General features: G+C 43.9%; 1 protein-coding gene across 1 annotated transcript in view; it reads right to left on the bottom strand.

The window, feature by feature from the left end:
• The window catches only part of plxdc2b (plexin domain containing 2b), a 101315-nt gene extending 86880 nt beyond the window's left edge, over positions 1-14435 (bottom strand). Inside the window, exon 1 of the mRNA XM_069667621.1 lies at positions 13954-14435. Within this exon, the coding sequence (XP_069523722.1) occupies positions 13954-14047 (94 nt within the window). The 5' untranslated portion in view covers positions 14048-14435. The remainder of the gene's footprint in view (positions 1-13953) is intronic.
• Positions 14436-15906: the final 1471 nt, after the last annotated feature.

The raw sequence follows: 15906 nt of genomic DNA, 5'->3' as shown, positions 1-15906 counted from the left end.
AGAAGTTATTTGTATTTACTGTCGATGTGAACGGAGTTAAAAAAAATGTCTAAGTGATTAAACTTTGACTAAAATGATGTTATTTTCTTGTTAGACTCAATGACTTATTACTTAGGAATGTTACATTCAGGTCAACATGCCCCTCTGTTGCTGCTTATTGGGCTTCAGTTTGCCGTGTCATGCTTTCAGCATATTTTTTGAGCACACAGTACCTCTGAGGTTATTCTGTAGAATATTCTGGACAGTATTTGTTATTGTTTTGGAATGTTGCAGTAATAATAAACATACATTTGAATAAAGGAAGCACATTTGTCCATTCCCATGTTGATAAGAGTAATAAATACTTGAAAAATATCTCTTTAAGGTACAGTTAAGGTAAGTTTACAACAGGTAAAAAATGCGATTAATCACGATTAAATATTTTAATTGATTCACAGCTCTATTATAAACACATCCTCAGTCTGTCCCTAGGGTCACTCTAGGCCGCCATGAAGCAGCCGACCAACCACTCGCGCTCTGTGGCTAATCACCTATGACACAGGAACATTAACAGGAAGCTAGGGAAGCAGTGGCACAAGGTCCTGAGTTCAGGTAGAAAGAGACTTATATACTGCAGGATAAAAAAGTTTGGTCTGTTTGGAGCCAGCTAATATTTACTAAGAAAGTGAAACCTCCAATCTGCAAGGTGAAGTTAGCAAACTGGGCTAATTAGCTTCAACTACACAATTGAAAGCTCCACTCGAAAACAAAAACCTAGCAAGCTAGGCTAACTAATATTTACTAAAAAAGGGAAAAAATAAATCTGAAAGTTGAAACCAGCAAACAAAGCTAATTAGCTTCTGCTAAGAAAGTGAAAGCTCCACTCGACAAACTCACAGCTAGCAAACTAGGCAACCTAGCTTCTACTAAGAAAGTGAAAGCCCCACTTGAACAGTGGAAGCTAGCAAGGAAGGCTAATCACCGTTTACAAAGAAAGCAGAACCCAAACTTTGGAAGGTCGTTAGCCTAACAGTTGCTTACAGCTGCACTTTATTCACCATTAGATACTGCTTAGTACCGTGTGGGGAAATGTATGAAGAAATATACAGAGTAACAAAGTCATGTATAAATGGCTAAAATCAATGAGGAGTCGAAGCTAACAATGCCGCCATGCTACCTGATGAACTGCCTCTGTATTACAAAATATTTTTACTACAAACACACAGAAATTTAAAACCCCCTGAGAACATTTACACAGAAAAGTCCATCTTTTGAAAAATACTTTCAATACCAGTCTGGTTTTTAAGCGTCTCCTGACCTTCAACTTTATTCTTGAATTAATGAGCTTCTCATAATGATCCTCACAGAGACCATCCGTTCCATCTGTTTACACATTATAGCCTACACAATCCTCTGCTGATGGGCAGCTGTGAAGTGGCTGCTCAATAACCTCAAACAGAGCCACACATCAACAAATATACACACTAATCACACATGCATGCACATTCAAAAGCTTGCACGTGCACACACGCACAGTGAGAGAGCAATCATGTACTGGGCTTGACCCTGCAATAAACCCTCCAATTCATCCGTTCAGGCCTAATTGCTTGCAGAGATGATGAGCAAACAATAAAACGCCTCAGCGGAACATCTGATGAGCTGATCTCCTCTGATCTGAGTTCATCCTCGGGAAAAACACTCCTTCAAATTCATTACATGTGGCTCCACATTCAAAGACGTAAAGCCCTAAAGGAGGCACGCTTTGTACAGTAAACATACAAACTTAAGTCCACAAACAGTGCTGGGTTTTGAACGCAATTTCCTCCAACATAACTTTGATGTTTCTTTCATGTAGATGATTTTGCATTATAATGTTTCGTTCATTTGGGGAAATGTCACTTTAAATTACACTTTTCATATTCATTTTAGCATGTTATATCACAAGCTGCCCAATTGGCTTTGTATCCGCGGAGAAATGGTGGATTATTTAAGGATCGAGCGAGGAGTAGGCACCAGCATAAGAACCAACACGTCTGCCATCCATTTGGGGCTGGCTCATGGCGAGAAAAGTACATAAAATGACTCATTTATATTCATATCACCACCTCTCATTTACAGTTTTGGCTCCTTGTCGATAGATGGGACTTTCAGGGCATACATCATCAGCGTGGCAGCCCTCAGCAGAGAGGGCAATTCAGATTTGACCCCTGTTCAATATGTGCTGGGAAGCTGGTCTTTAATTTATCAGGCCAAAAACAAAACAGAGCGAACATTTATTACAGCGCAGATGTCAAATTACATTCCCAAAATGCTTTATTTATGACTTAAATAAATGTCTTTAGATGAAGTCGGGTTGGCAGCGAGCAGGACCAAGTTGCGATGATGCACAATGCTTTGGCACCTTGACCACTTCCAGCGTCAGTGATACCAGAGGGCCACGGGTGAACGGGGAGCCAGCCAGACATTTAATCAATAGCTGAACCTCCTCTGCCCGAGACACCTATCAGCTTTGAGCTGCTGTGGGAAACCAGTGAAATCATAAACCCTTCGACACTGCCTCTGGGTTCAGCAAAAGGGGATGGAGAGGATGCCGGACATCCTGGAAAAAGGACACCTTCACTTTTATTCCTTGTACGGAGGTTCTGATGTGCAAAACATTAAAATCATTAAACTCAAAATTAAAAAAAATTTCAGTTGTTTTGTTTCATTTTTTGTTATTGTAACAGTAATTTTTTGTGTGTTCTAAAATGTGTTTATTGTTTTGCTGTTAAGTTTTTTAAATTTTCCTGTTTACACTTTAATTTTTTACTTTTCTCAAATGTTGTAAATGTTGTGTTTTATTTTTTTTTTAATCTTAAATGTTGTTTTGTGTTTTGTTGTTGAAAAAAACAATGTTGTGTTTTCAAAACTGTTTTATTTTCGAAAATTTTATAGTTTTTCTGCTATGATTTTGTTTCTGTGTTTGGCACCTCAGGGCTACCGTACCTTGATGACGTGGCTGAGCATCTATCAATTACAAATCCCATATTGTCTGCCACTCCTAATGATGGCACTGTTTTACACTGTCCCCCTATTTCTCCCACCTGTTAGAGAGATGGGCGCATTTATTTCCTCTGTGCTATTGTATTAATAACACATAATTAAACTGCTCACACTAATTTACTCCCCATCTAATTAGAACCGTCTGGGGCAGCGGAAACAAAGGCTTTTAAATGGGAGTCAATTTACACTTTATGGTTTGGGCTCCACTCAACACCTGACATAAAGCGCTTGCATAAACACCTTTTAATGATCGCAAACAGAAGTGCTGTTCATCACAGTCTTTGGACTAAAATTTATGTAATTCACCATTTTAGTAGGGACATATTCCTGCAAGAAATATGGAGCAACACATTTGTAATGCAGAGTCCCACAAAGGTGACGGAGTACTTCCGCAGGACGGGCCCAGATCTGACAAACATTTATTCTAAGTGACACTGAGCGAGCGAATACTGCACGTTTGAAGGCGAGATAAAAGACTTATCAAACTAAAGGAGGGAAGTGTCTAAGAGTAGCCCTCCCTGAGTTATAAAGACTCTCCGTAAGCTGTTTGAGCAATCGCTTTCTCTTTCTTGCACCAGCTCTGTTTTGTTCGCCAAAAGGACAGAAGTGGAAAAAAATATTCCAAGCGTAAAAAAAGGCTTTGCTTTACGAGAAATATTCATACTCACTAAGCATAATAAACACCTGTATTTAACAGAGATGCAGCAAGAAGTCGGGCCAAGGCTTGCAGACCAGCTAATTCGCAGCCCACAAAGCCAAACCGCGCTTTGACTGTCATATATCACACACACACACACACACACACACACACACACAAGAAGGCGGCTGTTACACCTTGCAATTCATCACCACAAAGACTCAAAGAAAGCCTTTGTTCCTGCTCTGCAACGAGCTCTGGGAGAAAATCTCAGCTAGCAAGCGCCCGGCGTGGAGGCAGAAACCTGAACACCTGGCACAAACTGAACCTCATTTACCAGAATTACGTGTTGATCTTTCTATTTCTTTTTTCGCTCTGTGGTTTGGCTCACTGTCGTTTAATCAAGATTGTTTGATCAAGTAAGGAGTCGAGAAAAGGGGAAGTCGTAAACAAGGCAGGAGTGCAGAAATGAAAATGTCCTGCAAGTGCAACTCAGACAACGAATGAGCTGCCAACTGGCCTCCTGTTTACAGCTCCAGCATGAGCTCAGCGCAGTCAGGAGGTGGACAGCTGGGAGACACTGGAACAAGCTTTTCCAGTGATGCATGCTCCAAACAAAAAACAACCTGACCTCAAGAAACCTTTCCCCGCTTCTGGGAATTCTCCATTATCTCCCATTTCCGGCAGATTTTTCTTCTGAAGGGTCAACAGAAAAGCCAAGAAGTTAGCCTTAAGGTTTAATAAGTAGGATTTTCCTAGAAAATATAAACTTTTACAAATATACAATATACAATATATAATGTGTGTTGTTGAGTGTGTGTGAGACCCTTCCCTCTGCATCTCTTCTGTTTCGCTTTGCACAGGACGTTTTCAGGAGGGGCGCTGTTGTGGTTCCCTGAGCCAATCACAGCGTATAGGTGAGTGTGGGAGGGCTTCAAATTAGCAACTGGGCCCCGTTCAGACCGGCGAACATGGCAACAGAGCGATGCAGAGTTGGCCTTCTTTCTGTTGGTCAGGTAGGCGCCTCAAACCGGGTAGGACAAGCTAACGGTGATGCTGTCGTTAGCTCGGCCGCGTGGGGCGTGTTCTCGCACGAGAGAGTTAGCTTCTGGTGACGAAGAGCCCAGGAGGAGGGGCTGAGAAATTGCAAGGAAAAATCCTACTTATTATACCTTTAAATATGCATTATAAAGACTGCGAAGGATCTTCATCACGGGGAGCGAATCAGACAGTCGCAGGGCAATGTTGACCGTTCTCTCTTCAATAAACACAGTCACAGATGAACCCATTTTATTTCCCTGAAGCTGCAGGGCCCATAAATCTGTGTCAATTTAGTGATTCCGGGAATCTCGTATATATATAACATTTAACCTCCAGAAAAAGCCTCCAAGTATAAAAACAGTATTTCCACAGACAGGCACAAAACAACAAAAACACCCAGTTCAAACATGCTGGAGATTTGCTCAGGCCTTATGCATTATAGATTTAAGCTGGTAAACAAAAGACAGCTTTGATGCAGTCGTCAATGTCACAATCCATCATCTGCCTCCTCACACAGAAATACACTTGTGGCTGTAAATCTTTTGATTTTCACCCCCCAAAAATGCTCCAGCAGCCCGTCATGACTCTTCCAGCCTGTGTTGCAGCGAGAAAAGCCGTTGCCGCAGGGCATGCTTGTTCCTTTGTCAGGATGAGTTTGGTTCGGGGAAAAGAAACTTCTGGACAGGGGATGTGGAGACATTTCCCGGGCAGAGTAACAAAGGCAGTGCTGTTGGACCTACAGCAAGGAAAACACATCAGTGTGTGGGAGGGTTAGCCTGGCACAGCTCGAAACACTGTCTGAACGTACTCAAGGTTGTGCAGCATTAGCAGGCTAATCATGGCAAAGGCTACATGTTACATCAGGTTTATTTAGAGGAAGAGCACGACTGCATGTTATAAAAGCGTAATTGATGGCTTCTCCAGGGAGCGTGCTATTAACATGATAAACAGACCAATAAAGAGATCAGTCTGAGCTGAGGTTAGGGGTCAGGTTAAATGTAATTGCACTCACTAAAATAAATGAAAGTGTTTGGCAGTTTGCTGACTCAGTCTACCTTTTAAAAAATCACAGAGATATCAGTCACAGGTACTTAAACTAAGGGTTGGCATTGCTCACTGTTAGCATAGCCCTCACACCCCTTTACTACCGTCGACACACCTGTGAAGCTTTAACCACGGCAGAAACACAGTTTATAGACTGTTAAATCTTCTAAACAGAGGAAGACAAAAGCAGAAACGGTAAATTTTGCCAGGTGAAAGTGTAACTGTAGCCGGCAGAGGGCGACTATAGCTAGCTAGCTAATCAAGCTAACGTAGGAGAAGAAACCTGTAAAATAGTTATCTTCTAAAATCCCCCGGTGTTAGCATAGGGAAAGTTATATTGTGATGAAAGCTACATGTTGCTAGCAAAGGGTTAGCATCCTCTTCAGTTGATTTTTGTTGAGAACACGAAATAAGCTGCTTTGTTCTGCTTTGTAAAACTAGCTAGTTTAGCTGTGTTGTTTACAAGACGTTAGGTTTATACTATGCTATATGTTTAACTCCTCTTCAGCTATTTGGCTGGTTTTATGTGTAAAAACTACCCAAAATTCAATAACAGGACAGTGTCGCTAACATTAGCCTCCATGCTGGTATTGTAGCATTGAAGACCTGCGTCCAGGCAGTTGGCAAATACTACACAATAAAGTATGAAAAGCTATTAGGCTTTGGAATAATGCTTTATTTGGCTACTACTGTACATGGTAAGGTTAGCCAGACATGCTAATGACTGCAGCTTTTTTGTTGGGTCTACTATTTCTGAGAGGTTTCGAAGGGTCGATTTGAAATTATAGCCAAAAAAAAGCTTATCCAGTGACTCAATTTACAAGAAACCCCACAAAGCCAGTTTTTATTTGAACAAAATAAGACCAACTTCTGGAGTGTTTCCACCAGACCTTGATATCTGATATCTGCAAGTCTGGACTCAAAAAGTATTGAGGTTTGAAACACGGCCTTAAAAGCAACATTATAATCTGGCCTTCTTCTACTCTATTAGCTTCTGTCTGAACTCCAAAATACAAAGACTAACAGAAAAGTAAAACATCAGTGAGAACAAACTTCATGGGAACAGACAGACACAGAGTGTGAGAGAGAGGACTTTCACACACAGTTGCACATATAGGCGAAGGCATGTAGCAGCATGCCGTAAACCCAGTGAGTGACACTTGCTTTTGTGAGACAAAGCCAAGCCGCCGCTCCTGCTGGGCTCAGGATATGAAGCCTGCTTCAGGGTGGGGCGCCGGGCTCCTCCGCCGGGCCGGCACCTTATCTCCTTTCAGCATGCCCGGACGGCCTTAAACACACTCCCCGCTCTTCCTTCATGATAGCCACGCATGTAACACTTTGTTCCCCCTTTGGAGAGCCGCCTCTTTCAACTTTCTACAGCGAGCGAGCACACCAAATCTTATGACTCTTTTCATCATTTCTGTGCAGGCGGCGTGTGGAAAAGAGGCAGGAAGCGTACATAATGTTCGCATTTAGAGAGCCTGGTTTATGTTGTGATGCACATACAGAACGTGCAGCTGCTGGGGTTCGTAGATAGAGCGTCAAAATCAAAATCACTTCCTGTTTTCATCAATAGTTTGAAAGAGCAATGAATGACATAGTTAATCTGTAACACCTGCAAGCAATTCTTCATCTTTTTTACTCATCAGATTCAATAAATCCTTTTCCATCAGGTCTGTTGAGAAGCTAGCGTGAAATCCCTCCATCTGTGTTTCACATCATCAGCTCTTTGAGATGTTTTAACAGGTTTCAGCCAACAGGGACCCCGGGTAAAAGTGACGCAGCTGAGTGCAAACCAGCCAGCCATTTTACGAAATGTTGCTCATAAAATCAGAACTGTGAACTTTACTTAACTGTCGTTAAATACCAGACTCTTACTAATGTGTGTCAAGCTTAAATGTGCCAGGATTTCAGGCCTGTTAGCCTTGGCAGCAGAACATCAGTGTCCCATCCACTGTTTAAGTGAGGCATCCAAGTACATCCAAGCCAACACAATCAACCAAGCCCAACAGAAGGATAGAAAACTGCAACACAATATGCAACCTGAGATGCTAACAGAATGCCTTCAGCTAGCTAAAAACTAAAACTCGGCGCCGTAACAAGCCTCCGCCGTCATGCAGCCTTTGCCATTTTACATTGGACCACGCAACACCAACATAAAGCCGCCCCACGTGTGTTTTTACACAGCGTTCTGGCGTAGCGGAAGCAAAACGTGAGGGAGGTGTAAACACACGTTACCTCGCGTGATTCAAATACACACACACGGCGCTGTTCCACCCTGCTGGCTCCGCTGCTTACACAGACGCTGTTTCTTCTCAATAATCCCGTGTTGAACTGGCAGAGCATAAGGGGCTCATGTCTATGTAAGTGTCCCCTTTTCTTTTCTTTCCTCGCTTTTCTAAGAGAACTGTCTCAATAATGGCAACCACCAACTCCAACAGCTATCAAACCCTGGCTTTCTTAGCTTAGCTTTGGCCTCTACAGTTTGTTTGCCCATCAGTCATCTTAAAAGGCTCATTTTTTCAGTTTAAATGCTAATAAAAAGTTTGTTCTGGGTTATTTTCACCTTGTTCTTGGTGCATCCAAACACACAGCAGCTTGTAGACATTTTTCTGTTGTTTGCTAGCAGACGAAAGAAGCTAAAGGCACCTTCACACGCCAGGGAACACACAGTCAATAGAGCAATTCATCATTTCTACCTAAATTGGGTTCTGCCTCTAAAGCTACTACATCTGGATGTTGACCTTTGATCCCCGAAGAAGTCTTGAAGCTCAGAGTCACAGTTTGATTTGGGTAAAACTTACATTACTTTACATTCCCTCATATTGTATCAGTTAAGAGGAAGTTACTGTCCATTCCACTGAAAACCAAATGTCTTTGGCATGGATGTGTTACTGGTCTGTGATGAGTTATCCCAACTGGCATCCAATATATTCATATAAATTCTACATTATGTGCAATTTATTCCATCATTAATCTCGAATGCAGCGTGCCCCTTTAAATAAATCTGACTCTCCAACAGTCCTGATTATTCTGGGGAACAAGAAAAACATTGCAGCCGTATTGGAAGCTCATAAGAGACTCTGAGAGGCTGAAATATGAACCTAAATGCACTTTTTGGCCTGGTGCTGAGAGTCTCTCAATAGATGGTGCACTAAACGTTAAATCTGCCAAAGTAGAGAAATATGTTCGGCTATAATTCAGGCGTCCAGCAGTGCTCAGAACAAGACCGGACAAAGAGCTGCAGACGCCGTGCATGAGACCGGTAACGACATTAACAGTCCATCCTCAAACATTTTAAAAGGCAACATCTACATTTCTGGCTGCACCGTGCGCTTGACGGACTTCTCCGCTCATTCTTCTAAAGTGTGCCATCATCTTCTGCTTCCTTTCAGTACAAAATGTGACAAAAAAAACGACTACTTGAGTCCTTTCTTCTGCCAGCTTTTGTTGTCTTCTCCCTGCAGCGGTTGCGTCTGTAAGTGGGCCACCACAACATCCTGGCATAACTGGTTTATCTGTGAGCCTTCAGCGTGATGCGAGGGGAAATAAAAACTACAACGACCACGGAAACTTTGGACTTTTCAGGCAAATATGAGATCCTGATGCCGTATATACGACCTAATCACGCACGTTGTGGCCTACAAACATGATTAAAAGCATTACAGGAAATAAACTCTCCTTCAAAATGTCCAGCTTGATAAGTTTGACGATATATTACCACTGAAGATTGTCCAAGGGAACAATTTCTCCTTAATCTATGCAGTTAATCATCACTCGCTATCCTTTGGAGGTAATATTTTGCTGTAATTCTTTCCTGTGGTCAGCTTAGAGGCCTCCTCCCTTTCCTCATTATCTCCTCAAGTTTCCCTTTGCACGCAAAAGAAAATCAACCCCTCCCTCCTCAATAAAAACATTTTCCTCTTTTCACTCCTCAGCTGACGATCCAGCATCTCCTCTGGCAGCGGATTTAAAAGGAGGAGCAGATAACAGCCCGTATGTGGACGTCGCTGCGGTCTACCAGCAGCTGTGGATCCGTGGTTTATCATGAATGGAAAATGCTCGTCATCTCTCGACATTCAGATCTGTATCGCTTCGTAACAAGGCTCCTGCTCCTGACCTTTTCAAACTTCCTCTGACAGACGAGATCGGAAATTTTTGTTGCTTTAAATACAAAATCACAAAGTAGAATGGAGTAAGAAAAATGCTCTTGTGAAGCAGGGCAACAATTGGAAGTGAAGGAGCTTTTGAACCACATGAAAGACAAAGAGGGAGATCTAAAGAGGAGCTTAGCCGCGCCTGGTTTCATTAACTCGTGGCCTCTTTGCTCTTTGTCTCAGAGCCTATTGAACTCTGCGTGCCGCTCCAGCCGTCAGACCGAGCTTCTTCGTGGGCCGACAAGGGCCGGGGCGTGACTAATGCAGGAGCCTGGTGCTGCTGTTGCATGCTGGTTCAGGGGGGGGCGGCCCTGCCACAATGCTTCCGCGATGCCCACTGTGGCTGCATATACACCCCCAGCATCCACCGCTGCTGCCCCTCCCTGTCTCTCAAAGACCGCCCCACCCCCGTCATCCATTCATGGCAGGTCCTTTCAGCAGGTCATTCAGAGGGCCAATAAAGAGGCCAGCTCATTCTGCCCGGGCTGAAATGTGCAATGTCAGAAAGAGGGAGGGATGGCCGGCGGGGGTGAGATTCCAAGGAGGCTTACAAACTCCTCGCTAAAGGAGACGGAGCTGGACCTCCCATTTAGAGGACAGAATCATCCTTTAAGACGAGAGCTACCGGCAGAGTTAGGAATGAAAACGATCCCTTATTGAATCTTTTTAAGTTGTTTCTTTGGTGGGAAACCACCTCATCAACCAACAATAAATAATAATGTGTGGACTGTCAAGGGTTGTAGGGCTTAAGACACTTCTCTTATGACTGCTGCATGACTTTGCACGATGCACGATACCCAAATGTGAAATCATTCTCTTCTCCAGGGTTCGTGTTGAAGTCTGTGCCTTTGAGCAGGCACTTCAGACAGGTGGGGGTTAGGTTACGTTTACACCTCCGGAGAGTTAAGTTGATGTGGTTAAGGACAAGGTTTGGTTCACGTTGAGGTACAAATTGACAAGGAAACAGACTTCGACACAACACCTGAGGCAGCCGTTGGAGCGGCTTTTCTTCATACTATAGAGGCCGAAAAAACAAAAAAACCTGAAAGAATGGAAGATCGTGTTTAAAGAGGGAACTTGCTTTCGCATTTTACAACATTTCAGGTTCAGTCGGTCTTTTGAACAACAAATGTTTCCATCGAAATCTAGCCTAACAAAGAAAACAAACTGACAGATTTAGCACGTTCATATGGGTCCCTAGTCTTTCCTTTGCAGACAGCTGCAGTGACCAGTGTTGCCAGATGTACATCCCTTTCAAAGAAACCCACAATAACAGTTCAGAGATGCATCTGTCACTCATTGCATCTCTGCGCGAGCGCTGCTTGCAAGCAGCTTCTCCGAATGTGCGAGGATTTAGTTATATGGTGCTTTAGTTTTGAAGGGTAACTGCAACCGACTCTGTTGTGTGAATCATACAGTTGTTGTTCAAAGGACGGGACCTCCGTGTTGTTGCATCAATATGGTGCGCATGCAGGGCACAGTTTTGCACTTCAATGTGGTATTTTGACCCTTTCTCGTTTTTCTTTATACGTATGACAGTTTTTGGTAAAATACGATGCAGTACGACATCACTGTGTTTTCAGTCTGGCAACACTGGCAGTGACAAATCTCTTCTCACACATGCAGTCCTGCAGTCTCATGAGGCGGGACACGGCATAAAAAGGACGCTGCGTTCCCGGTAACTGGCAAACAATTTTGCTGTTGGCCCTAACAGCTCCCAAATCGCTTCATCTCTCCACTTTGCAGACATCTTTGCTATTGTCGTCTTGTGAATGATCCCATCTTCTCCAACCTCGGACGTTTTAAATCACCCTATGTGTCGCTCTTCCGGTACTGGTTGAATGATATAAACGTCGTCACCCCGTAACATCGGGCTGTTACCTGCTGCGTTCACACATCTTCTTGCGAACATTTTACGAGGAGGCTGGCAGGAAAAAGTCTGCATAAAGTTCGGGTGAAAAATAGGAGTGCAGTGCATGTGTGAAAGGGGCTTTAGAGAGGCTTAATAACAAGAAATTGTGCATGATAGATCCTGTTAGGAATCAGAACTCATCACGAGGGTCGGTCCGCATGTTCCCCTGCAGCTCACCCTCCTACATGCCTCCGAGTGTGTGTTTGCATGATGCAGAGGCAGCTCCTGGCAGCATGATGGATGAGGAGCTGCACCACGTTGGAGCTCGAGACGTCCACATCGCACACATCTAAGAGCTGGTTAACCCCTCCACCAGCCTCCCTGAGCCTGCAGCGCGACACACAACTCCACAACCAAAGCCATTCCACACACAACCACAGTCTTAGCACATTAACAGCCCTCAGACCAGACTTTTAAATCAAACCACATCATTATGTGAGGCAGGACTTTCTCTCTCACGCTCTCTCTCCCTCCTTTTGCTCCCCGTATCTCGCACGCAGACACACTCCAGACTCTAGTGGAACATCTCAGAGTGCAGATTAACCTCCAAATCAGCCCCAATTTTTGTGAATGTGCAACTGGTGAGAGCATCAGCCGGTTAACATCACAGGCTGGAGGCTTTTTGAAAAAAAAACAAAAAAACGCATGCATTGAGCTCACAGGATGTCGTGTAATTTCGCCCAGATGTGCTCCACAGCTCATCTGAGTAATAAATGCAAGCAGGGGAATGAACGCTCCCAAGCGTCGTGCACATCTCAGACTCTGCAGGAGCTGCTTTGTAAGACTCTGCTGGTGAAAAGTGCTTTTTATCCTGCACCTGTGCAACAAAAGCTTTTCTCAGGAAGGACAGGGGCCGCGCGAGTCGGGGTCAATCCACGACTTGGGAAGCGCCTCGCCTCGCCTGGGTGTCTAAAAATACTGTCCTACATGCTAAAAGTGTCCGGCCCGAGCGGGAGAAGACGCTCTAAGAGGGATTTTTTCTGTGTGGTGTTTTGGAGTTAGAGTAACCTCTAAAACAAGACCCACTCTGAGCGTTTACAACAAACAGTCCAGGTTGTGTGCAGCAGCAGCAGATTGACTGAATCTCAAAACAAGCCTGTGTGAGACCTGAAAGTGTGTGCGACTGATAGCACCTCACAAAGACATGCATTCCAGTTACTTTGCGGTCTGCTCACACACTCTCTCCCTCCCTCTCTCTCTCTCTCTCTCTCACACACACACACGGGTTTAATTTACAGTCACTGTCAGCAGCCCAACATTTCTCTAACCACTATCTGATATGTGATGAAAAACTGCAGCCAGCAATAAAAGCTCCGGGAAACAAGAGCTCGCCTGTGTGGACAGAAGCAACGTCGGCATGAACCTATTCCACCGACTGTCAGAGTGTGTGTGTGTGTGTGTACAGTAGCCTATGGGATGAACCAGATTTGAGATTAGTGGACTTTCTGCGCACACGTTTGGCTTTTACAGTAGGGATATTGTTCAGGACTCCACAAGGGCATGAAGAGGAGGAAAGCGTGCACTTCCTCTGCAGGAGGAAAGCACCTGTGCCGTGCAAAGTACACTGATCCCAAATGTGTTCAAAGTTGCAGAAGGTTGCAGAACTTTCCAGGTCATAACAGAGAGGGAAATCTCACATGCATAAAGAGACAGTTGTGGGTGAAATATCCTGGACTGCTTTCACTGTGTTACTGTACAGCCTAGGGGGAATGCATGAGCAAATATTAATAAAGAAAGCCAATTAATTCAAACTTGTAATGGTTTTGAAAATATGATAATTGGAGTAAAACAAAGCCTTTGATCTTGAGTGAAAAAAGGAAGTTAGTAGGTCATATCAGCCTCCTATGCAGACTAAAAATAAGAGCATGAAAGAGGAACAGCCTCGAGGGAGTCTGAATGTAAGCAGGGGTTCTGTGTGTGCAAGACAGGAGAATTCAGAGATAATAAACAGACCTCTAATGCAAATACAAACGATGCAAGGAGCACAGAAGTAACTAAATCTCATGCAAGAGCAAACCGCTGTCCACCTGTGTCTGACAGTAAACGTGAGCAGGTTAAATACTCTGCTGCATGTTTTAAAGGCGCATTTGACTTGTGCGTGAAGGATTGGATGAAGCAGGTCTTAAGGTGCTGTTTCTTACCGTTACCGGCTGTGATCTCGGCTCGTGCATCCCCCACACACTGCAAAACTAAAACAACTCCAACGAGAAGGTCGAACGTCTTCAACGCCGCCATATCCAACTTCTGCTTTCTCCTCAATATCCCGGGTTTTTTAATCAGAGTGGTGTCCGTCTTTCTCCTGCACCGCTTCCCCCTGCGCGGACTCCGTAACTCCTCTGCCTCTCCTGCTGCTTTTAAAACGCAAACCTGCCTGCGCTGCAGTCGCTGCACTGAGCTGTTTTTGTTTTCCAGCGTGCGCCACACTGCGCGCTCCTGGAGAGAAAAGACGCGCTCGTCCAAACACGTTTCCACCTTTTCGAAATTAACAAAAAATAATAATAACAGCGGAGGAAGAAAGAAAAAAAAGTTCCCAAGTTAAAGGCTCATCCCAGTCCCTCAGACTGGTCTCATCCCACTGCTCGGAGGTGCAGTGTGTGTTCTGCTGCGCTCCTGGAGAAGCCAGTGCGCTCGCCCCGTCATCAGTTCCTCCGAGCCAATGGTTCTTCTTCGTCTGTTTGATGCCCCCCCTGCGTGTGTGCGGGAGAGAAAGCGGAGGAGACAAACACACAAAGCGTCTCTCAGGCTGCCGGGGAGACTTTCAGATTTCTTGCCTTGGGATATTATGTGCAGCGTGTCTGACAAGCTGCGCCTGAGTGATGTGGAGGGAAGCCTTTGGAGGTTCTGCTGTAGGCCTCCTGTTTGCCAGCAGACAAAGGATGTTAAACATCCAACAGTCATGCCTCAGAGGGATTTGTTTTTACAGTGTATGAAGGATAGAGCCCAATAAAAGATAGACAAAGGGGTTGGGTAGTACAAGGGTAACTTAAAAGTTCAGTTTGTGGTTAAGATTGTCGTTGTTTTATGTTGTGTTTAAACTTATCAATCCACCATCTATTATCATCTCACCTTCACTGCACAGCCAAGTGATTGAACTGTAAGGGCGCCCTCTTCAGGTGCAAGGTGCAAGCTGGGTCCTGTTTTCCTCTTCACTGCTACAACTGGCCACTTGGAAAAAAGGAATAAAGGGACAAAGTTATGTACAATATGTCATCCTACATCATGATATAACAACTTTTTATGTCCACGGAGGTCGGACATTCCAAATATGTAGGATGTGAGAGAAGTAGGGCTGCAAGTTTTCTCAGCTGAACCTCTCACACTGTGAAGAGACATTTCTTTTCCCCCCCTCCAGAAGCCGCTCTCTCTGCTCTCAGGACTTTCTTTTTTTCTTTCTCTCATTTCGCACAGGAAGAGTAAGTTGGACCACATGCTTGTTCCAATTAAGACCCTCGCTGTGGGATTTCAGGAGCCACAAGTCATGGAAAAGCTTAACATTGAGAGGAAACTCTTGCACAAAGGACCACTTTTAAAATCGACTTGGCTGGTGCACATGCATGTTGAACATTCAAGTATATATTTTTTTGTGCTAAATTGATTTTCAAACTTTTATAGTGGTTCGAAATTTAATAAAATTCCAAACTTTAGGGTACAAATATTCTGTAAATGTCTCACAGCGCACCAGCCTGGCTCCTAAAATGAGCACAGATCAATAAATTGCAATTACCTCCATAGCTTTGTCAGTAATTACTCATTACCTTGATTATCTTTGCCGGCCACGGAAAGTCATCTGTCCCATTATCTTTACAGAGTGGCGACTGCCAATAAAAGTGGGTGCAGCAGTGGTGATGGGAATTGTTTCTGGACAGAATGGATAAATCTGCGGCTCCGTGCCAGAGAATCCGTCATGATACTCTGATGAATTTTACTCTGGAGGAGCACTTGAGTTTTCTTTTGTCACACTGTAAATAAAGTGGATTGTTTAAAGAAAATTGAATTCTTAATATAAAAGGACAGAGCAACAGCCAAAACTGAATCAATAAAAAAAAAAAAGAGTATAATATCACGAAAACATGTTTGAATTCCTTCAGACTTCC

Source organism: Semicossyphus pulcher, unplaced genomic scaffold, assembly GCF_022749685.1.
Source record: "Semicossyphus pulcher isolate SPU_LCO1_2020_fin unplaced genomic scaffold, fSemPul1.0.p SCAF_18, whole genome shotgun sequence".
Classification (NCBI taxonomy): domain Eukaryota; kingdom Metazoa; phylum Chordata; class Actinopteri; order Labriformes; family Labridae; genus Semicossyphus; species Semicossyphus pulcher.
Note: the sequence above shows the minus strand (reverse complement) of the source record. Positions and strands in the feature narration are given on the sequence as shown.